The following is a 23,797-nucleotide window of genomic DNA, read 5'->3' as shown; positions in this document are numbered from 1 at the left end:
GAAGATAAAACGAGTAAAGTGACTTTTCATAACCACTCCATTCTTGGCTCAAAGGCCACATTTTTAGCACTGTCTGTAGGCACTCACGTCCATCAGCTGCCCGGGCTTCCATGTGCACAAGGTCAGGTTCTTTATCCAAACCGGTCACTGACCTGGGAGGAGAGAGAAAGACAAAGAAGACAGCCAGTTAGCTGAAAGGCTGCGATCAGACAGAAAGATGGTGAGGGAAAACAAAACCAGTCCAAATCTATCTTGTGACACCTGGTATGTAGGTCTCTACCTTCTACCACAGAATCACAGAGTGTTCTGGGTTGGAAGAGATCCTCAAGGGTCATAAACTCCAACTCTTAAAAGTAATTGAATCCACAACCTTGGTGTTAATTAGCACCATGCTTTAACCAAGTGAGCTAGTCTCAGGATCACTACTAACTTGTCTCCTCTGTGTTTCTACTCAGACCACTCTCAGGGACCCTATAACTTCCCCGGGCGTGGGTGAGTGATCCTGCCTGTCCCTTGTCTACAAGATCAAGACTAGTATGATTGTTCTTGTGGTGAAAAAGAGAACTGATTCCAAGACCCAATAAAATCAGATGAGGGCACAGCAGACTCATGCTTATAGAAAGCAAATTGGAAGGAGGTTTTATTTGACTGAATAGTGACATGAAAGACCAAGTTTCCTGATTTGCCCCTGGTTTGCTGGGCAAACTTGCAATTGTTCACCTAAGTTTCCCCTTCTTCAAAAGAAAAACAATGATGCACATATGGTGAATTTCTGATTTTAAAAAAGTGAGAAAGTGTTCATTATTCACCACATGAACCCATGCCACAGTCCTTTATAATCATGAAACAAGGCATGATGAGTTTCTTTAATCTCACTAGTTGAAACTGAAACACCTCAAGTCAAATCCTCCTCTGCATTGTTCTTTACTCCCTAAAAATGTTTTTCCAAGCACATTAAAAAGATACTTCTCCTCCTGGCAGAGGAAAAGTCAAGCTCAGAACAGAAATGTTATTATTAGTGTCCTGGCTGATAAGAATCTCTGGGAGATGAACATTTAGTCCTAGCAATGGCTCATAGGGGGAAAAAAAATCCATAGATGTCCACGTGATTTATGGAGCTGCTTCTCCTGAGTTAACCAAAGGGTTAGATTAAAAAGGGACAACGACAAAGATCAGTTTCTAATTTCGTGGGAGTTGAATTTGATACAGTAGATTGTAAATAATAGATTCCCTCCAAGCTAGCCAACATTCAGGATTCCCTAATGTTCTGAAAACATTTTTTATCACAATCTGTTGATGCTTCCACCCTTGGGGCATCAACACTAAAAAAAAAAAAAGAAAAATAAAATTAAAAAAAAAATAAACCAAATAAGAAAAAAACCAAACAAAATACAGATGTTCTGATACATTTTTGGATTCTTATAGCAGCTGAAGCAATGACAAACATACAAATGTGCTGGAGTTCAGTTAAGATCAGCCAGTGCTGCAAATGTCGAAATAACTACAGTATGACCCACTGGGTAGGTAACTGAAACTGGCATCACTTGCTAACTAGAGCACCACATCGACAGTGTGTCCATTCACAACACCCTGAACTGCAGCCAAAAAATACCAACACAATAAAGCAAAGCAGCACAGGCAGATCTTTCATCCTTCCACTCCCGGTGAGAAATAGTCTGCTCCTTAATCGCTACCATCAGTTTCAGGGTGATCCCACAAGGAAGAAAGTACTGTCTGTTATCGGTAAGGATGCCAGAATGGGCCTGAGTTCCTGTGGCCATGTAATTATCAGGGTCAAATCTTCCCAAAATCTGGACACAGTTAAAAGTGACAGTAGGACAAATAAAAATTCCTTTAAATGTCAATGAAAAACATTATGGTGTGCAGCAACATTATTTCCCAGCATACAGAGAAAGGGCACACATCTGTCTAGTGCATAGCAGAAGTTTTCTGTCTTTTACAAATTAGTAGCACTAATTGTTGTAATTTCAGTCATTCATCAACCTTGACCCTTACCTATGACATGCCAATAGGGGCAGAGGTACATGCCTATCATCCTATCTATCCATCACAACTTTATCAATTCCAGCAGTTTGAGGTAAATGTTGGGAACACATTAGGCACCTGCCCTGCAGTCCTTCCCAACAGGTTTCCTGCTGAAATCCAGCCTTCCCCCTGGGCCTGCACACTCCAGGCATCCATCCTTCTGGAAGCCAGACACCAGCTTTCTACCCACAGGCATTTGCTGTGTCGTAATACCACAATGACAGGCAGCGCTGACACCTTCTGGACCCCTCCCTTCTAGAGGGAGGGGACACTGTGTCTCCCCCTGCAGCAATGGGGCAAACCTACTCCTGGTCCAGGTAATAGGATACATCAGTTTGCCACAATACTATTCATTTTAAAAGGGACTATGATTAGAAGAACCTAAGTATATCCCAACAAAATCCAGAATACTCATTACAATTGTGCATTTGCATACACAGGCTCTGTGGATCTACTCATAATGCCTATTAAGTGTGCACCAGGGAATGAGAGGAGTCTCCTGAAACATGTCATTCTAGCTTGGAGTTCCTTTGCAGTGCCATCTACTTGTTTCCTTAATTAGTTTTGACAAGCCTAATGATTCTTTTCATTACAACAATGATGACAAAAAAAGGACTAGCACACAGCACACCCCTAGTACTCCTCTGCTCACCAAATACTACATTTCAAGTAGAAAAGTTCAAAAAGCGATCTCCTGCAACCCAAAAGCAAGACGGGCTCTTGTTATCTGCAGACAGATAATAAGCCTGGAAAGTGATGCATTGGTCATCCTTCCTTTGCTCAAACCAAGTCACTCTCGTAAAAGACTGATTGCAAAACAGATCCCCAATCAATGCTGTTTCTTCATGTCACCTCATGTCTGTTTTCACTGGCATAGCTTTGCTTTGCAGTGCTCTGACTCCTCCTGAATTCAGGTATTTTTAGTAAATCATCATTTTTCTGGAGGAGCTTTACATGAAGAATGCAAAAAAGTCAGCAGTGGAAAGAGCAAGATGTGAATGCAGGTCCTGAAGTACAGCTGCAAAAACACACACACAGACTGTAAAGCTACTCTTTTATCCCATGTTGTAATTTCTGTAGCATTGAGAACTCACTGCAACAACCTCTCAGGTCTGGTAATACAGCAACAAAACAAGAGACACCTTCACAGCCTTATATTTTCTCGCACGTTATCTCTCTGAAGAACATTTGGAGGATGTACTGCTCAATACTATTTAAGCAACTAAAGCAAAACAAGGAGAGATGTCAGCATCCCCTGACTTTCCATTTCCCTAGTGTGTCCTTTATAACCAAGTGAAGCCCAAACAGTGTGGGGGCTGGGAAGGGGTTCCATGGTATTCTGGCTGACAAACAGCTCTGTTCAGAGGCTTACAAAGACAGGAGTATTTAACAACACTCAGAAGCCTAAAGTAAGCCTGAAAACAGTTTTCCTGGCACGTGGTCACTCCTCAGGATCCAGGCACAGCTCAGCTCTGTGTTCTCTATGTACATGAACTCCAGACAGCAAAATCTAAACCAAGGTCCACAAAATACACCCATGTGTGCTGTTTTCTTGGGTTGGCATGGAGAGGAAAAAAGGCTATCCTTCATGTGAGAAATCATGCTAAATCAACATCCTCCACCATCCCTATTCATTAATCACCCCTTGCATGAGAAAATGCTGAGAGGATGCAGGCACAAGTGACAGGAAAGGTCAGTTTTTCCTGCTGACACGTTCCCCAGCTGCTGTAAAAGCAGTTTTTTAAATGAAGAGCCTGCAGCCAGAATTGCAGTGGGCACAGGATCATTCGCCAGTTAAGAATTCAAATACCTCTGAATTCCATTAGAAGGAAGCAATTGTTACTTTTCCCCCTATCTCCTGCTGCTGCTTTTCTTTTTTATTCTCTTGGTAGCTCTTGATTTTCACAAGATCTTTCCTCCCTTCTTTTCAGAAGAGAATTGTGTGCTCTTGAAAGTTGAAGGATGGACAGGATCCTGGCAAGATCCTTATCTCTATCCTGAGGGAAGATCATTGTGCTTGGATACACATTTACTAGGCTGCTCTGCTAATATTTCATCTCTGACTGGGAAGAAGAGCAAGGAAGACGGGCATTAGGAAAACACAGCACTCTGCACTGTAACTAGCTTTTCCTGAAGCATTTTCATGTAAGATGCTATATACTCCAAAATTAAAAATGTTAACACATGCAAAGAAAGGAAAAAAGAAAAACACAGACTTCCTAGGTTACCTGCCTATTGCATACCTCAGCTCACTTTTTCTATTAACTCTATTGCCTTTCTATGGAATAAACAACTTTTGCATTGTTTTCTACCCATTTTCCGGACATCAGGCATTTAATGGCAAAAGGCAGCATTGAGATTTAGCTACTCTAGCATCTTAGGTCAAAAATGCTGAGCAATTCCAACCACCTGCTATTGATCTTTGCTCCCTAAACCATCAATGGAGAATAAGAGATGCTCTCTTCCTTCATCTCCTGGACCCAGTAGTCTGGGAGGTGTGAGTGGTTATCACTGTGAGTAATATTTTTGTTAGGGATTTACAACAAGGTTAAAAAAAAATACGTCCCAGTGTTCAGCCTTTTAAGGCTGTTCAGCCTTCCAGACCACTCCTTGGTCTGGAATCTGCTGGTGAGCTTTTTGCCAGGGATGTGCCTAGTTTCTTACCAATCAAGGGGGCATTCACCAGCTTTGAAAACAAAATCAAAACTTTTATACTAAATTGAGTCTTTCCCAAGATGCTGACTAGAAAACTCATTTTTGCAGGTTAAGATGTCAGACTGAAGGCAATTGCCAATGTTCATGTAAACAGACAGAGGAAACAGATGGAGAGTACTTAGCAGGATGTTGTGCAGTAGAGAAGGACTAGAAATGGGAAAGGAACAAGGCACATTTATTGTGCAATAATATCTAAAGGGGGAAAACCTCATCCTCTTGCTGCAGGCAACTGCTGTCAAATTAGTGGATGTTGCCAATTAGTCTGCTGCAATTTTAATTCTACCCTTCTCCAGAAGTGAATAAATACTTCTGTGTTGTACCAGGCAAACAGTGCATGGGACTTTCACCCAAGCAACACAAGGGCAATGCCTGTATGGACTTGTAGGAGCAGAAAGTAATCCATGCTCCTGCTCAACAGAGCTGGAGCTTTTCCCACGGCACCATTGCTAAATTACACATACCTTTCAAAGACGGGACAACAGGCTACCTTCTTTATCTGACACTGCATCACATTTGTCCAGGTATCAATGGCTGCAGTTAGCTTCCTGTGGTCAAGGGAATTCTGTGTATTCATCTGTTATTTACTGCAGTCAAGTCTAAAATTAGTTCCACCAGACATTAACTCTGGGCACGTAACAACCAACAACACAACCTAAACACATACTAAGCCCACAACACACCATAAACTACCATAGTTAAGAAAAGATACAAATGGTGAACTGCTGTGGGAAGGAATGCATTTATTAAACACATAAATACAGTACTTTCTTTGTGGCTGAACAGGGGGAGACACTGCTGGATGTGTTAGGAAGTGATGAGGTCTCCGAAGAATTATGGACAAAACCTCCTTGCACAGCATATTTCAAATGAAGCCTGCGAAAAAAACTGGGCTGGAAGATACTATAAGAAACTGTCTTAGCCAGGTCCCAGGAGCTTTCTACATCTTCTCCAGCGCTAATTTCCATGATGCTACAATTCTGGACACTGGCAGAAGTAATTGTTGTGAGACTTAGCTTGCAAGATAAGGTAAAAAAATTGCCAAGTGTTTATTCTCAGCTAGTGTCTTTTCGGCAAAGTCAATCCTTTCTAAAAAGATCCCAGTGAATTTTAAGGAGGTGTTCTGCCTCGTATCTCAAAGGAAAAAAAAACTTAAAATGTTCATAGCGTCTGCATGTGTTTCCAAATGTGCATACATGCATCTGCCTACCTGCATCTCATCCCCACTAATACTGAAAGTCTAAAGCTGTACCTTACCTGTAAACTCAGTGGATTACATGTTCCAGACATGGAACCTTGTTCCAACTACAAGGTTGCTAAATATAGTTATTTCATGGATACAGAAGGCCAAGAAGGGGAAAGGGGTCTAAATCAATCCTCTCCTTGAGGGCAAAACTGACATTTAGGCTCAACCATATCACCCCCCACCAGAGAATCTATGCAAGACAGCAGGCTCTGCTGCACACAGAAACATTTCTTTCTCTTCACAGTACGTAGAAAGTGACTCCTTATATCTCAGAAATTAGCAGAGAATACCTTTAAAGCGTATTTATCAACAGAAAAACTGCTGTTGATTCAGAGTTTTGATTTGCCCTTTATGCTAGCACCAAAGCCTAAGAATGTACAAATAATTCTCTGTAGTTCTCATCCAGTTAATAAGTCTTAGTCCTTTAAAGTCCTTTGGCATTTCTTCCCCAAACTATACTATAAACCCCAATAAATATAACCAAATTTTTGTAAAATTTACTGAAAAAGTGTGTGGGTAGAAGGCTAAAGATCCGTATTCACAGCCCTGTCAAGGTTTGAAAGGGCCAGCAGCCCAGGCATGTGCTGAAGGTGGCATCCTGATTCCCCAGTGGTGCCTGAAATAACTTCATATGGTGACTGAGGCTCCTGCAGGGAGCAGGTCAGCTACCTCAAGCCAGCACCCGTAGTGGGTCACTCCCAGGTGCAGCCACAGTCCTGCTGCTCACTCAATAACTGAACATGCTGCTCCTGTGCAGCCTGCTGCTCCTGAGTCAACAGGGTACAGCTGATGCAGGCTATATAAAAACAGTCCTGAGGGTTTGTCCTAATTGAATAAGAAGCTTTTTTCTGCCAATTCCTAGCAGCACCAGCATCAGGATATGGTGGAAGTAGTGAAGCATCAGCTCATTGAGTTAAGACACCTCAAAGCTTGAGTGCACAATATACCATCAGCTCTCTATCCCATATGCATCCAACATAGACAGTGATGCTTTGGAGAGAGCATTTGTAGAGAGGAGAGATGGGATTTACCTGGGATTTAGAAGTCTGCAAACTTTATGGTGGGCAAGTTTTAAACTTATTCTAACAGAAAGGTTTGATTCTGTTTTGCCTTCTGCAGGAAGGGACACATTTTTCAGGACACTTTTGATGTTATTTTTAATATTCAAAATGTCAAGTTCTCTTATAAAACAAAAATAAAAGTATACTTTTGAATTTTTGCATTTGGTTAAAGTTAATTTAGTGCCTACTATATTATGAAGCCCAGATAATTAATGTTTTTCCAGTGCTTGGCTACCCTCCTTCGAAAGTCATGTACATGGGGAATTGCTATAGATTATTGCTTTGGTTTCTCATGAAACATGAATCAGGCCCGTTTCAGATCACTTTAGAAAAGCAAAATGCATGCTCAAACAAGCCTTCAGCTCAGTCCAGCTGTCTTGTAGCCAAAAACTTCACTGGGGTTACTCCTTCCCTCCCTCAAAGGAAATGTTTGTAAGACTTGTAAAATCCCTCTGAATTTGTCTCCTAGAAAATGTGTCTTAAACATGACTCATTGAGGAAATGTTTTACACCAAAATAAGGATTCTCAGTTCACTATGAGTTTAATTGCCCTCATTTGTATGAACATTTTCCAGCTGCAAATATGACATGCCTGAAATGCTCAGGCTCAGTGATCCAGCTATTAACAGAGTCCTAGGCAGAATACAGCACCTCTGAAAAGCTTCAGAGCATCATTTAATAAATGAATGCAGCAGTAGATGGATAAAAATAAAACTTAAATTGTCTAAAGAGGGGATGCCAGTATGAAACTTGGCACAGACAATATGTATAGGATTTGCTGATGAGCCCCATTTGCCTATGGGCATTGTACATTGAATTAATTAAGGAAGAATGAGTCTCTACATTCCCTGTTGAAGGATATTGTGAAGAATCACCCTGGGATAACATCTAACATTCTGGAAATGAATTTGTGGTTCAGTTCATGCATTTTGGATAAAAACAATGTGGGAAAATAGATTTCTGTCACAAACCTTTTGTGACAGTTGTTTCTCTGCGTTTCAAATGCTAACCTGAAGAGAATAAATGGCTTATTTCATTCTCTGACTTTTAATCATCAGCTAGGAAATGAAGAGACAGAGAGAGAGAGGAAAGAAGGAGGATAAGGAGGAGAAAGACAGAGGAGAATAAACTATTCTGGACCAGCAAGCATAAATGCATCGACATGTCTCCTTGCCCCCAAAAAATCACACTCAATTAGCTGTTGAGAGTGAGATGCTCATTTGTCCCAACATCACAAGAGGGAAAGACAAAGAAGCAAGAAACAAAAGGGATTCTGGCAGCAGACAGATATGCAAAGACAGACTCTGTCTGTAGAAACAGCAAGTCTGTGTGGCTATGATGGGTAAAGGCAATACTGACAGGAAGTCTGCAGATCACCACGTGTTTGTGACATGCCAGGTTTGCATTCAAAACAGAAGCATTTTCACAGGCAGAATGGAGAGATGAATAAAACAGCCACAATCACTTGCAGGTCTTTATCAGTAGAAGAGGGACACTGTAGCAGGAGAGACCAGAGAAACCCATGGATCTTTTGTGGATTCTTTAGCTTCGAGTTAGATGGGTGACCAAACAATAAGGAGACAAGGCTGCCCAGGGAGCTGAGCACTAGACACACTACTAGTTCTTCACAATGGCCCCAAAGCATCCTCACCCTCAAAGCATTACGCTGTTCAAGTAAGAATGCTCGGGGCAGAATGCTGCAACGGGAGTCTGTGTTACCCACACATCAAGAATTAAAGTTGTATGGTCAAGATGTAGGTAAATCAAGAGCTTCTCTTTGTTGGGTTCTTAATCTACTGTTATAGAGGAGCAATAAAAGGAAAGAAAAGTACAAGGCCAAATGAAAAGTAATACTCTGCTGTTTTCTAGCCTCAAGGCAAATTCCAAAGTGTCAGCACACAGTTCAAATCTAATGATTTGTAGAAAGAAAAAACAGAATTCTGGAGAAAATACAGCAGATCCAGAAATGGCTTTAGGGAATCACTATTACAGATTGCCCCTAAAATCAATATTGTAATGGAACATGCCTCCTTCCCTCAAAGATTTTCAATCAAAACCTGAAAACCAAAAAAATTGTAAGTAAAACCTAAGAATCCTTCTGTATCCTTTGTCCAAAAACCTGGCAGGGTCTTTGGCTTGGTTTTCCTTTTTTTCTCCAACAAAAAGCAAGATTTTCTCCTATGGGATAAAACACAGATCTACTGAAATCAGCTCTGAAGTCTACAGGTATAATTTATTATTTCCTAAGTAGTTGCTGACAGACACAGGTGAGTACGTTTCTCTCTCTTAAACTCAGCTACCGAACTTCCGATGTTTCACTAAACATGGAAATGTGTCTACATCCCATTTTTATTGCCTTCTGCACAATGGAGGACTATTATCTTTGAGACAATTACAGAGCTTTGATAACCACTGCTATCTCCTATTCCAATTAGCTCACTACAAATATCCAAGTGAAACAGTATCACTCACTGGCTTCTCATCCTTGTTCTGTATATGATCAGCAAGAGACAAGTTACTGAATCAACATTATTTAAAAGAACCTGTAGTACAGCTTATAAGTACTCCTTCCCACTCTTACGTTCTGATGTGGCTTCATGCTCGCTGTGCTTAACAATAGCAAAATTAAAGTCATTTCATTCTACAGAGGAGGCTCAGGGGAATGCCAGGGAATGAAAGGATGGGAGTTTCATTTTCTTCTCTTGCTGAGAATGAATTCTGCCTCATATAACTGCTGATGACTTGTCGTTTTAAGAGAGTTTGTTAATTTACAACAAGCAAAAGGCATAAAGACGGACCTCCTTATCTTAAATGGATGTTATTGAACGACATAAATGGTTCATGTTTAAATGAAAGCAGAAACATATTGTCTGTTTTAACATGATAAGACTGTTCTTTCTCCACAGCATGGGTTCAGCTTCTTCTGTTAAATAAAACAACTCTTTTTGTTCAACTTAATGCCAGGCAAACTTCCAAAGGTTCAGAGGCTGAAGTCAGTTCAGGGAAATAAAATGGAATTTACCTGGGTCCTTCCTGATGCTTCTTGAGAAAATCTCCCTGAAGAGCTTTGAGGTATAACTGAAAATCTAGTTTCCAGTAAAAATGGTCCCTGATACTGTTGATGAACTTGCTGAGGATAAATCCTCCATTAGATTGCAACTTTCTCCGATGCAAAAATGCTTCCAGCCCTAGATACTGTAAAGAAACGAGCTGTAAAACCCCCTCAAGGGTGCATCTCTTGAAATCCAAGTGGGTCATCTGAGATATGATCCAGACAGAGGGAGGCTGGATCCAGAACAGATGCTTGGTCCTGATGCCTGCAGGTGTTTTGCCATTGAATGAAATGGCTAGAAAATTATGTCCACAATCAGAGTATGTGAAGAGGTTATTACTAAACTTCTCAGAACAGTGACAATTTTTAAAAGAATTTCCAAATATTTCTCTTTCAGTCATCTGAAAGCAAGAGGGATTCTCTCCCACACTGAAAATTCACCCATTTGCCCAGAAACAGAGAGATTAGTATGGTATAGAACAAAGGTCAAAACCTAAGCCGAATCCACCATAAAAAAAGAGTGGGAGACTATTCCCTGCCAGCCAGCAAGCACAAAAAACGATGCTGCTTTCAGCCTGGCAGCCTGACGTTTGATTAGCTTTGCCAAGCTATGACAGTATGGGAGATTCCCATATGCCTCAGAGGGATGCATTATTCAATATATTAATTAGAGGACTGGCTTTCACCACTGCCTCCTACAAAGTATCACAAAGAATTACTCTGGGACTGTTACTGACAGGATGAAATTAATTTGTGTCTGAGTTCACGTGCATCAGGAGAGCCAGCATGAAGTCCGGGCAGACTACATGAGTTGGCAGTAGAGCATTTAATCTTCCAACACTGGCTTTTGAAACACAGTGATGAAGTTTAGAAATCTTATCTGATACCCTCTTGCATGAGAATAAAACAGATCCTTCCACCCTGCACTACTCAGAGACACAGCATTGGGATCCAGTACAGGGATCAATATAAAGTGGGAGAAATATTTAAAAAATTCCTCCTTAGATCCTCCTTATTAGTGCTTTATCTAGTCTGCTTCAATCCCAGAGACTTAGTCATAAGAGAGTGTGGGGGAGGTGGGGGAGGTGCTAATCATCCAAGATTAGCACTGGGAAAAATAAGAGAAGAGACTGGCCCTTGGGACATGAAGAAACCTGATAGATGAGAGACCAAAATAAAAGGCTTTTTGATGATTGAAAGCACTAACTGCAGTACAATATATAGAGGTAAGCATTAAATTTAAACCCAATGAACAGAAATATTTCAGCCCTTACTTTTCAACACTTAAAAAAAAAACACAACTACCAGCCACAGTACATTAAAGTCATGAATATGACAAGCACCACAAATTGTACTAGAATCACAAAAAATCTCAAATTCTAAAAGTCAGATAGTATTTATGTAAGGACATCCACAGTAACATTAGTGGAAAAGGGGTAATCCTTCCTTCTGCAAGATATGCTGTGCTTCTCAAGCAAAAGGAGGTAAGAAAGAAAAGTTCCTCAAAGACAACTTATTCCAAAATTGCCCTTCCAGAGGATATACATCACTCACTGAAAGAACTCTTTCTTGCTGTGATAGCAGCCAGAATTACAGTCTTTATATGTATTGAGTGTTTGCTATCATGTGGCACTTTTCTTGTTGTTCATTCATTATGTAATTCTTGGGTTTTAGAGGGTAATTTTAAATTATTTCCCTTCATAATCACACAATCACACACAATCCTTGTAGCCAGTATATTATTCTTTTTTTTAATCTTGCTAAGGAACCTTTGAGCCCAGGTAGCCTGATAGAATGGCATCCACAGGACTCTATAAAAAACCTCAAACACTTATTTTCCTAGCAAAGCAGGCAGTAAGGAGAGGAGCACCACAAAACAGTAAAACATCAGCTACTATTTAGAGCTTACATTCATAGTACAAGAGACTGTTGTACGAAATTCCTTTGTAAAATGAAGTCATCAGTCAGCATAAAGTATAAATATACACCAAAACCCCAAATATCTTTGGTTTTATTCCCAGGTAAACTAGAAAATATTCTGTAATACTTCTCCAGTAGTGTACTAGGTTTTTCCCCACCTTCTACAAAGATGCTTTCCCAGATCCAACTATTTCTGTCAATCTCTCTTAAATTAGTTTAAAAAAACATGGACCATGCTCGGAAAGGGGAATAGTAGTCTGAACATTATACTGACTGTAGGCACTAATGGAACATGTGGGGTCTGTGCAGTTTCTATAAAAAAGTCCTGAAGTGTTTCTGGAAATAGAAAGTGAAGGATTTTCCTGTTCTTAGGTCATTTAGGATTTTATACTCTTAGATGTTCATGAAATCTACGACAACATCACTGGAAGAGCACTTACCAACCTGTAGTTGAAAAACAGCATAGGATTACCTTTAGGAAATAGTATGCTCATGGACAAAAGCAAAATATAAAACTTACAAAGTCTGATGATCAGTCTTGTAGACTTCTGATCACAGTTATTAAGTAATAAATTATAAGCATACTGAACATATAACTGGGATATTAGGGACCAATATCTTCTCTGCATTTCAGAAGACCAAGATGGGAATAGGAGTCAGGATCTCTCTCAATGTTGGCTTTAATCACACACTTTGTTTCAGACTGCATTATTTCTCTTTTTAATTTTAAAAGATTATATACTGCAAAATGAAGTTTTATTCAAATTTTAAAATCATTTAAAAAACCTTTAAAAACTGCCAAACATTTCAGAATGTTCTTCTGTTTAATTTTTGAGAGAAACATTTTGATAATTTTTTCATGAATTCTACAATACCTTTATTGACTTGAAATTTTTTCAACAAAAATAAACACTATTTCAGCCCATAATGAGTATGCAACTCTGTATTTCTACCTCTGTCACTGAGTTGCTGTGTAATCACAAGCTAGTCACTTACAATCTAATGTTTGGAAAGACTGAACCTCCATAGTGCCAAAGGCATTAATTGTAGGCACATAAAATGAAAATAAAATCCCTAGACTCACAGTTTCCCCATTTGCTCTTCTTTTAAGTGAAAGGGAAAATAAAATTCGTTTTATGATCACCACGGTTTTGTGATCTTTACTAAAGTGACCTTGCAAGGAAATCTTTAATGTATGTCAAGAACTTTTAAGAAGGTCTCATCTCTCCTGAACTCTTATTACAGAGCTTGAGGTTAGAGTTTGAAAATTTTGTTCTCAGCCTAGAACAGTTCATGGTCATGGTGGCTTGAGTAACACATTCCAGATTTATGTTAGCTTTACCCTCCAGGAGAAAAACGTTTCTTTCAGGTGTTCTTGCCCACAGGGTAAGCAAAGCAAGTCCCTTAACAAAGCCAAATGAATCATTAGCCCGAGGGAGGCTCCAGTAATAGCTCCCTGTTCAGTTCTTCATGTGCTGTCCATGTGAATAGACCCTGGGTACGTGTCTTGGTGATGCTAAGAGGTGTTATCCATGACTGCCAAACTGGAATCATTCCTTTTATCCATAGCTCCATGTATGGTATGGTTCTAATTCTGAAAAACTCTAATGTAGGATTACTTAACAGTCAATTTGACATTTACAAGACTATGTTTTCTTAACACTAAACTTGGCTGTAAAAAATCAGGCGATGTTTCCCCAGCACTATGCAATGACACCATCTGGTAGTTAATGATTAGGGGGATTTACAGGAGAGACAGGCACATATTTGACTAACCATTTCATTGCTGGCAAGCTAGGCAAGTAAAGTTAACCTTGGCTATATCCAAAGGTCACTACTGGAACTGCTGCTGAAACAGTCTGTGTGGACCAAAATTGGCACTGGAAATAGGAAATATCAGCGCTGTCACAAGGATGAGAAAATAAAAAGAGACACAATCGTTTGCCTCAGAGCAGATACAAACCCAGACCATAACCTTTTGAAACACTGAGGAAAACCCCTTATCTTCTCTTACATTACTCTCAGATATCCAAGCCAGCCTCCACTATAGCCGTCACGAAATTCAGGTTGCAAATAAAAATAAATACATTGGCTATATTTTATCATCTGCTCCTACCCAAAATCACAAAAAGGACTGAACACCTTGCCCTCCAGAGACAAAATTTGATGTCTCATTCCCCAAACAACTGTGATAGAAAACCCTTAACTCCAAAGCACAGCCTAAGTTAGTGGATGCACAGCTTCTTTCCTTCTCCCAGTAAAAATACAGCCTTTTCCCTTCTCCCCCTTTTTAATCCTTGATGATTAAAACAATTGTAGCTGGCATTCAATGGATACCAAGACAACCAGAAATCTGGTTGACTATCATGGAAAAAAGAGAAAAGATAAAATTCTGGGGAGACTCAGTGCGGGAATCAGTAGTGTATTTGAGAACTGCTTTTTCCTACTTGCAGATACAAACAGTGCTCCTTGAAGCCAGGCTAGTGCATGTTCTATTTTCCTCCTCACATTGTCTCTCCTTTCCTTCCTTGGTGTTTTCTGTCCAGCTTTCATCACTAGTGTGTATTTCAGTGTCTTTTACTGACTAGGCTCATGCTGGACATCGACTTCAGGGCTCCAAATTTCCCCATAGCCATTAGAAATGCTGTGCAGATTTTTCCCCCTCTTCCACACAAATGGGTTTTCCCTGCTTTCCTGCTACCAGGCTTTCACAGAACCACATACAGTCCCAGGGAGCATGATTAAAAAAAACAATAAAAGAGAGAAGGGAAATGTCTAGCTGTAACAGGCAAAAAACCAAATCAAAAAAACCCACAAAACAAAAAAAAACAAACAAAAAAACAAACAAACAAACAAACTAACTAAAAAAAAAAAAAAAAAAAAAAAAAAAAAAAAAAAAGAAAAACCAACCAACCAAAAAAACAAACCAATAATAATAAAAACCCCCCACAACAAATGCAAAAACAACAACAACAAAACCACCAATAAACTCCAAGGAAAATGGTTCCACATCCACTACTTCATAATCGCCAGTGATGACGGGAGGCAGGAAACACAAATGTGTTCTCCAGTAAAGAGCAGCCTGGGGAGACCTTAAGAAAGGGGGTGGGTCTCTCAAGGGATATAGCTCTGTCCTCTGCATGAGATAGTGATCCTTGTGTCTGCTCAGCAAACACAAGGGCCTCCAAATACAGATGAACAGGGGATAAATTCACAGCCATTTAGCTGATTAGACAGAAAACTCCCCTTGAGAAACTCCATATTTTAAGGAATTAAGCCATAAGATGATAAAAGGACTTCATATGCCACTAAAGCATCTTTTAACTCTCTCTTGCCCTCCAATGCTCTTAATCCACTAGTGTAGTACTTCATATTACAATATTTTAGTACTTCATCCACTACACTCCTCAAGGTGCTCTCCTATCCCAGTCTCACCTAGGGGGTAACAAGGCAAAGTCAGCTTGAGTCATCCAAGATGGCAGGGAAAAACTGTGGTCCAGTTGTGGATGCCCTATCAACCAAGTTGTCCTGCTCACCTGCTTAGTCCCATTGCACCACCACAGGAAAAAGCAGAGGTAGTAAAACAACTGAAGGACAATTGAGTCCTCTGAGTTTCTATCAGAGCAGCAACAGCATTTAGTCAGCACAGAACACACCATGTGTTTTACAGACAAGGAAACTTCCCCAACATTTCTATGGTACAAAATACGGACTTTGTTTTTTTATATCCCTCCACATGGCAGCACAGGTGTCTAAGTGATAGTGAGATAAAATGAACAGGGCCCAGAAGGAGCTGCAGAAATGTGTTTTGGAAGAAGAGAACATTGTGTAGGTCTTTAATAAACTTTGCACCCATGCTGATTCCAGTTATCTTGAGTAATTTCAGAGAGATGAGTGATCTTGGAATTTCTGTATCACATTAGCGTAAGCTCCTATTTCCAGCCTTACAGGATCCGAAGTTATTAAAATCTCTGGGGCCAAGGCACGTGGGAGCCAAATTTGGATGCGTGTACTCACATCAAGTAACGCATTCTGTTCAAGCTCTGCCACTGCCATCAGTGGGTGTAGTTAACAAATGAATCACTACTACTAAAGTAGAGATCTCAAATCCTAGGTTTTTATAACTATGAGTGGCCCAGAGGCTCAGCTCATGCACAAACTTTGAGAAGGCTCAGGAACTGATGAGAGATGTTCCATGAAGTGTGGGACTTGTGACATTCATATGGGATGAAAACACAAAACTACAAACTCGTGAGTAGCTCAAATACCTAGGACTAAGGAAAGAAGCTGAAGGAAAGAGCCAGGATACAACGCCACAAATCAGGATTGGAGCTTAGGGCTTTGGTTTTGACCAATGGGGAGCCATCATAGATGCTGCCTGGTAGAACTACACCAAATGCACAGTGATTTGTGTGTCCATGACTAACAGACAGGTCTTTCTTACTCTGCTGAGTGAAAATTCACATCCCAGTCTCATGAGCTCAGAAGCAATAATAATTTTATCCTGGCCTTAAAGTCTCTATATGTGAGCTCTCTCAGGGAGTGTATAATTATTTGGAAAGGTCTCAGAGAGAAAAATAAGACCTTTCCGTGTAAGGCTGACTGATCCTATGAACCAGGTGAAGTTTATAGTCTTCACAAGCCCATTCTCAGCAGCCTGAGAGATGAAAGTCATGCTTTGAAGGCAAAAACATTCAACAAAGCCTGCCTCAGATAAAGCCAGCTGCATTCAAATCAGATGAAGTCTGTCCCATTTGATGAAGGACGCTTACCTGAGCAGAGCAGCACAAATGTGCAGTTTACTTCTGATTTTGGCATCTCCCTATCATTATTATTTCAACTTTCATATAAGTTTTCATTAAAATGTTCAGTAATGTAATATTTGATAGACTGATTACATGGACAGTGATAGGCTGGTGACATGGACAGTGAGTGCACATTCAGCAAGTTTCTCAATGACACCAAAGTGTGGTGCTGTCAACATGATGGAGGGAAGGGACACCATCCAGAGGGACCTTGACAAGCTTGAAAGTTGGGTCTGTGTGAACCTCATGAAGCTCAACAAGGGTAAGTGCAGTGTCCTGCACCAGGGTCAGGGTAAACCCAAGCATGAGTACAGGCTGGGCAGAGAATGAATCAAGAGCAGTTCTGGGGAGAAGGACATGGGGGTGTTGCTTAATGAGAAGCTCAACATGAACTGACAATGTGCACTTGCAATCCAGAAAGCCTAGCATATCCTGGGCTGTGTCAAAAGGGGCATGAACAGTAGGTCAAGTGAGGTTATTCTGTCCCTCTATTCCACTCTTGTGAGACCCCAGCTGGAGCATTGCATCCAGCTCTGGCACCACCAGCATAAGAACGTGGACTTGCTGGAGTGATTCCAGAGGAAGCCATGAACATGATCTAGGGGCTGGAGCACCTCTTCTATGAAGACAGGCTGAGAGGGTTGGGATTGTTCCGCCTGGAAAAGAAAAGGCTCCGGGAGAACTTATAGAACTTTCCAGTAGCTAAAGGGGTGACAAGAGAGCCGGAGAGGGACATTTTACAAGGGCGTGTAGTAAAAGGACAAGCATAGTGGCTTTAAAGTGAAAGATGGTAGATTTAGAACAGATAACAGAATGAAATTCTTTATTGTGAGGCTGGTAAAACACAGGAACAGGTCGTACACAGAAGCTGTGGAAGCTCCATTCCTGGAAGTGTTCGAGGTCAGGTTGGATGGAGCTTTGAGCAATTTGGTCCAGAGAAAGGTGTCCTTGCCCATGGCAGGGGGGTTGGAATTAGATGATCTTTAAATTATTTTCCAACCCAAACCATTCTATGATTTCATGAACTCCAAAGAGTAGTGGCTCATGTCCCTCTGAAGCCTATAGTTATGCCCACTTTTCTCTCTCTTTCATAACCTAATAAAAAGAAATCAACAAATTCCTGAGGCTAAAATGGTCTCTTTGCATTTTTTTCTGTACAGATCTTACAAGCCAGAGCTTGTAAGCGATCACAGCTTGCAGCTTTAAAAGGAAAGAAAAGGAAAAAAGAAAGAAATCAGCTAATGAAAGTTATTATGTTACACAATTTCAATACCTCGATGCTTGCACTATGAATTGGTTCAGATCCCTCCAACTCTGGGAAAAACCTAATTTGCTCTCTTGGGAAGCTTATTATCAGTGGGATTCTACTGTTTCTGAGTGGAATAAAGATTTCTAGGTCTATGTCTTACGAGTTTTAACTATGAAAAACTTGTACATTTCCTAAGAGAAAAAGACACCTGAAACAGAGACATTATATAATGCAGTGTTAAAAAACAGTGTTCAAATTATGCAGTCAAAAGACTATGAAAAATGAGGTAAACTGCGGAAAGGATACACTTTTGAGTGTCAAATGGACAAACAGGCAACTACCCAATATTATATGAAAGTAGAAAATAAGCCACAACATCACAACCTGTCCTTTAAAAAGAGATTCTGCTTTGTTCCCAAGTCAGCTTAGCCCTTGCACTTTATCCTCCAAGAAAGACTTTCCCCTAAGTTCACTTGTGTTATTTGAAGGGTAGGGTAAAATTATGCCAAGGACCAGCTATTCTATTCCACTTGGAGAGGATTTACACTCACCATTGTCATGTGCATCCAGCACGAATACTGAAATCAAAGGATTTTTAATAGTTAAGTCAATCATCCACCTGCTACCAGAACCAGGAGAACATAAGAACTTCCTTTCCTTCACTATGGAAATATGGAACAGTAACATGGTATGGTCGGACAAAATGGTAGATATTTGATATATTTTGCAGGTTTGTGTGACTTAGGAGCCTTGTAACTTCTTTTTCTTGGTATTCAAACACCTTCTCACATTGTCCATAATCCACAGGAACACTAAGGGAAATCTCCAGACTTGGTGCCAAAAAGCCATGTTTTAAATGTAGGAATCTTAAACTGTTTAGGGAGATTTCCAGAAGGACATAGATAATTTAATAATCCCATGAGTTGTCTATCTCCACTACAAGGTGTGGAAATACTGCAAATACAATCCATAGATATTTTGGGCCTGGATTCCAGGTGCTTTCAATGAGGTGCAAGAATTTCTATGAGAATTTGACTCTAAGATATATAAATCATGCTTTGCAATTGGGAGTCAACTTTTAAGTTATCCAAGTCCTTCTTAGTTTTAACCAGTCAAAATAAGACCCTCCACTTCCTTAATATTATGATTTTATTTTTTTTTTGGTCTTAATGACAAGACACCTCTTTTAAGTATACACAGATTCTGTAAATCAGTACTTCTACACATTCACATGCACCATCATCTGGCATGTAGTAAGTACAGCATTAAGAATCTGATCCAAGCCCCAAATCTAAGTTCAGCTACAGAAGAAACTACAGTTTTCTCTTTCTCTCTAAAAATCAATTCTTGGGTCTTCACATGGTGGAGGAAAGTTTGGAAAAGAGATATCTGAGACGGACGAGGCTGCACATGGAAACTCAAGTTGTTTCACCATCTGATTTTAAGACACTCTCCCAATCTGGGAGGTTGACACTTGGGAAATGGAAAGGAATTGAGTCACAAAACAGATTTTTAGCAAACTGTGTGCTGATCTTGGGCTCTCACCAGTCAGTAGAGAGAAACTGTCTCCTCAGAGAGTGATTCAAAGCAGAGTCTGAATCATCCTTTCTCATGAAGATTGCATAAGGAGACTGGTCAGAATGGCTGGCTCTGCACAAAGACTGTGTTCTAGGCTAAAGTAGCTCTCTGAAGGGTTGAAAAATAGGAAGTTTAATGATGATAGCTTTGCCACTGAAGCTGTGGGCAGTTTCTCTGTGTTAGTGTAAGTAGATATACAACAAAGAAGAGAGAGTTTGATAATTTTGCAATTATCGAAAGACTTGTTTGTAAAAGATACCACCTGCTCTCAGATAAGGTACAAACATGAGACTACTGCACTGCAAGATATGTACTAAGGACTGAGCATGTAACATTGATGATGACCAAAATTAACGGTATACTTAATGTTCAGGTAAAGCAACCAGTCCCTTCAAATTAGATGCCCTTCTCCCCTCCATGACCTCCCCAAAGCAATCCAATTCAGAGGTGATAACTCACCAGTAAAACCTGTTTGGGGTGACCCGCTCGTGCATGAGCTGCCATTTTCTTCCAAAGTCCATAGAGCTGTACAGCTGAAAGACAAAAGAGAGAGGAAGTATAAACTTAAAGGAAGAAGAATAAAAACTGTTGCTAGATAAAGTATTAAAAGAGGTTCAGATTAAAGAACATGAATGGATTGTCCTACACAATTATTGATCAGCCTTGTTGCCAGGGTTGGCTAATGAGGCAATATCCTCCCCTCACATTTAACCCAGACTGAGCTCCTGAGAATCAAAAGCAGGTTGACTCTTCCAAAACCTTTTCAAACGTCTTTGTGCTTCCCAATTTCAGCTGTCAACACATTCACTTTGGCTGCCATATAACAAAGCTGGCTCCCCCCCTGTTTTTTTCTGCTCAACAGGAAGCAGGTGATTGTTGACCTATAAATTCTTAAAATTAAATAGAAAGAAAGACAAATCAGATTAGTCAACATGACTCTGATGTGATAGGTAGTGACTACACTCAAGGTCATGCTGCGATTTGTTTTTATGGAGTGAATTAGATCTCTTCTGTGTGGGAAAAAAAAAGTAAATTGCTCCTAATTTCCATCTTCTAATATTCAGAATGAGGTCTAAATTTTGAGATAAGTTAGAAATCAATCTGCTCATTAGTTAAACACTAAAGATAATGAAGTGGTTCTTCTTGAAAGCCAAATTTTCAATATAATGATCTTTTTGAGTCTTTCTGGTTAACAAATGACATAGCTGTAATGTAAACAAATTTCCATTAAACTCCACACTAAGTCTCAGACATAGGTTTGCTTCATGCATAATCTGCTTAATACCACAAACATCATTCTCCATATAAATGGTTTACTACCCACAATGCACTCTCTCATGATCAAAAATATGTAAGCTCTTTTTCTCCAACTTTGAGTAAGTTTGGTTCTCAGTAAAAAAAATACACTTTGAGAAATAACTACTATGCTTTACTACTAGATTACAGAGAAATAAATATCAGGCAGCATTTTGAACAGGATTTCAAACAAATTTCATCTGATATAAATTCTGGCTTAAAAAAACAAGGGCTGATTGCAGGCTAAGGAGGTAGATAACTGAGTTGAAAAACTTAGATGTTTGTAATACCCAAATTTAAGTCCTTAATAGGAAAACTATATCATTACAAGTTCTGCATTTGATTTGATTTTGAGTAACTGGATTTGCAAATTGGAGGCAGGTCCATGTTCAGATTAGAGTGGTTCAAAACCAAGTGATGTGGACTGTGGTATGGCTATGATGAATGGCTAAATGTGACTGGGAAGATGAACTACATGTGCTTGCACTGAATATTAAAGTTTCTTTGACCACAGAGATGCAGCCACATTGGAGCTGGACCATAGAACAATTTAGAAAAATTATTGGAAGGGGCTGTTTGAGCAGTGTCCAAAGCCTGAGGCAGTTAATTAATTCTTGCTATGTTTGTACTCAACTACACAACCAAAGCAGGGTATAGCTAGCAAAAAGAAATTCAAAACCTGAAATTCAGACCCCACCAAGTATCTAACGCAACTGGTATGTGTGAAGACAAAAGAATCAGTCCTTTGCATTTATGCCAACGGGAACTCCAGTTTTGGCCAACAATAGCTCAAGCTACCAGTAAAGCATATAAGGGGAAAAGAGATGGAAGCAGGCATCCTCCAATCTTCATGTCAAAAAGGGCTTCAATTATGTAGACTTCACCCCAGCCAACATCACCAGGCTTGGGGTAAGAACTATTAGGAAAGATTTTCTCCCTCATGCTCTTCAGGAGATCAGACATCACCTGAATGTTCTAGTTTGGCCATATTTCTTTAGCATTCTCACTAGATAAGGTAAGATAGTGCAGTAAACTCCACATTATCTAGACTTCCTCGGCTTTTCTGGTCAACCAATCACAGTGATTGTCTAAAAAAATATGGTAGAGAATCCTCTGCCCCAAAAGGAATTCTGCATAGATACAAAATAAAGCATTGCTTATCTTTTTTAATTAAAGGAGCCAGGAGAAGAAGAGTCCTTGTCCAAATTCAAGATTAGGCTTATGAAGTCAATATTAAGATAATTACTTTCTTGGAACGTCCGGATTTTTAGAAACAATAACTGAGAATCCACATTCCAAAGTCAAAACTCTACAAGTGCTACAACTCTGCCCTGACTTTATCACAGTGCCTGTCAGTAATATTCCTTGAGTCAATTGACATGGTTGACACATACAAGGACCTCAGCACACAGCATTGCATCGGTTGCATCAAACAACTTGGTCATCCTTTCTATTTCCTGGCTGCAGGTACTACTCACAAATTGAGCCCTGGGGCTGTACAACCATGCTGCTGTGCAAATCACAGGCTCCAGGCAGCTTAGTTAACTCATTACCCTCAGTTAACTCACGCTCACAAGCAAGGGCAAGTGGGTCTAGCATCCCGATTGTATTCTGCAACAGATTAACCATTATTGCCATGAGAGGAAAGGATTAGCAAAATACATCCATTTCCTTGGATTCTCTTTTATCTTTTGCCCCTAGCATTTCCTTTTTTTGCAGCAGCAGCCTAACAGCAGTAGCTACAGATAGCTCAGCAGCATGAAGCATAATCTCTTTCTAACTACTCATCTCTCCCAGTGTCTCATTCAGGAAGCATCCTTCTCTATATCAAGTTAAAAACCAGAAACCAGCTACTGGTCTGGCTTTTTCCTCCCTTCTCTCTATTAGCGCTTGGACTGACTGATGGTAGAAGGATTAAATTGAACTTGCAGCCTTATGTGATTTAAGATAAAGAGGTAAGGAGGATACTATTAATTTCAATAACATTTTTGTGTTTATTCAGCTTTTTATTCTAGGTGTCCACTTTGAATTTTAACTAGATGACTGAGTCTTAAAGCTCCATGAAAGAACAAATTCCTAAAAGGCCTCTCTGGCCCAGTTCACTTTTATAGTATTATTTACAGATGCAAATGTAAAGGTTAATGTTGAATTACTAAATAAAACATACAATAAAGAGATTTCTAGTATGCACTAAAATTGAATATATGCATACACTTTCTGTTTATCTCCCTTCATGAGAGAACAGATATTTTTAGAGAAGAAAACAAATTTAGTGGCAAGTACAGCAGATTTCAATAGAGATTAATTTGTCCGAAGGCTGAATACTAAGCAAAGGAAAGAAACAAGGTAAGTAAGGTGCCAAGATTTTACCTTTTTAAAGCTCTGCTCTGGCTCTTTAGTGACAAATAGTCTCTGGCATTTCCACCCCCCAGAGCACTCCAACACATCATTTCAAGAGGAAGGGACCCCAGCGTACCATGAGGGTGTACTGTGAGGGTACACCCTTTCTGAAACCCCCTTGTGCTACTTGACATGCTCTGATGACTGAAAAATTAAGACCATTATGGGTCTTTATGTTTGTATGGACTGCTCTTGTCCCTCAATGCAGCTGAAGAGTGGCATGTGGAGGATTTGTCTAAGGAGCAACTCCAAGGCAGGACCCAAAACAGAAGGACAAAATCCTGGCTCAAGGCAAGGGTGAAATAATTTGGATTTTTTTATATGAAAGTGAACTCAGAATCCTACATCAACTACAGAGACACCTCAATAAACACAGTCACAGCATTTGGCCTATCCCAGCAACCTCTGCACCTCTTTGAGCTGACAGGTTCC

At 40.0% G+C, this 23,797-nt stretch overlaps 1 protein-coding gene across 1 annotated transcript in view; it reads right to left on the bottom strand.

Annotated features, from left to right (window-relative positions):
• SORCS3 (sortilin related VPS10 domain containing receptor 3) overlaps positions 1–23,797 on the bottom strand; it is a 286,940-nt gene that overhangs the window by 85,624 nt on the left and 177,519 nt on the right. Inside the window, exons 5-6 of the mRNA XM_064663258.1 lie at positions 20,129–20,202; positions 88–152 (exon numbers count right to left, since the gene is read on the bottom strand). Coding sequence (XP_064519328.1) covers positions 88–152; positions 20,129–20,202 — 139 coding nt within the window. The remainder of the gene's footprint in view (positions 1–87; positions 153–20,128; positions 20,203–23,797) is intronic.

This window comes from Pseudopipra pipra, chromosome 8 (genome assembly GCF_036250125.1).
Source record: "Pseudopipra pipra isolate bDixPip1 chromosome 8, bDixPip1.hap1, whole genome shotgun sequence".
Taxonomy (NCBI): domain Eukaryota; kingdom Metazoa; phylum Chordata; class Aves; order Passeriformes; family Pipridae; genus Pseudopipra; species Pseudopipra pipra.
Note: the sequence above shows the minus strand (reverse complement) of the source record. Positions and strands in the feature narration are given on the sequence as shown.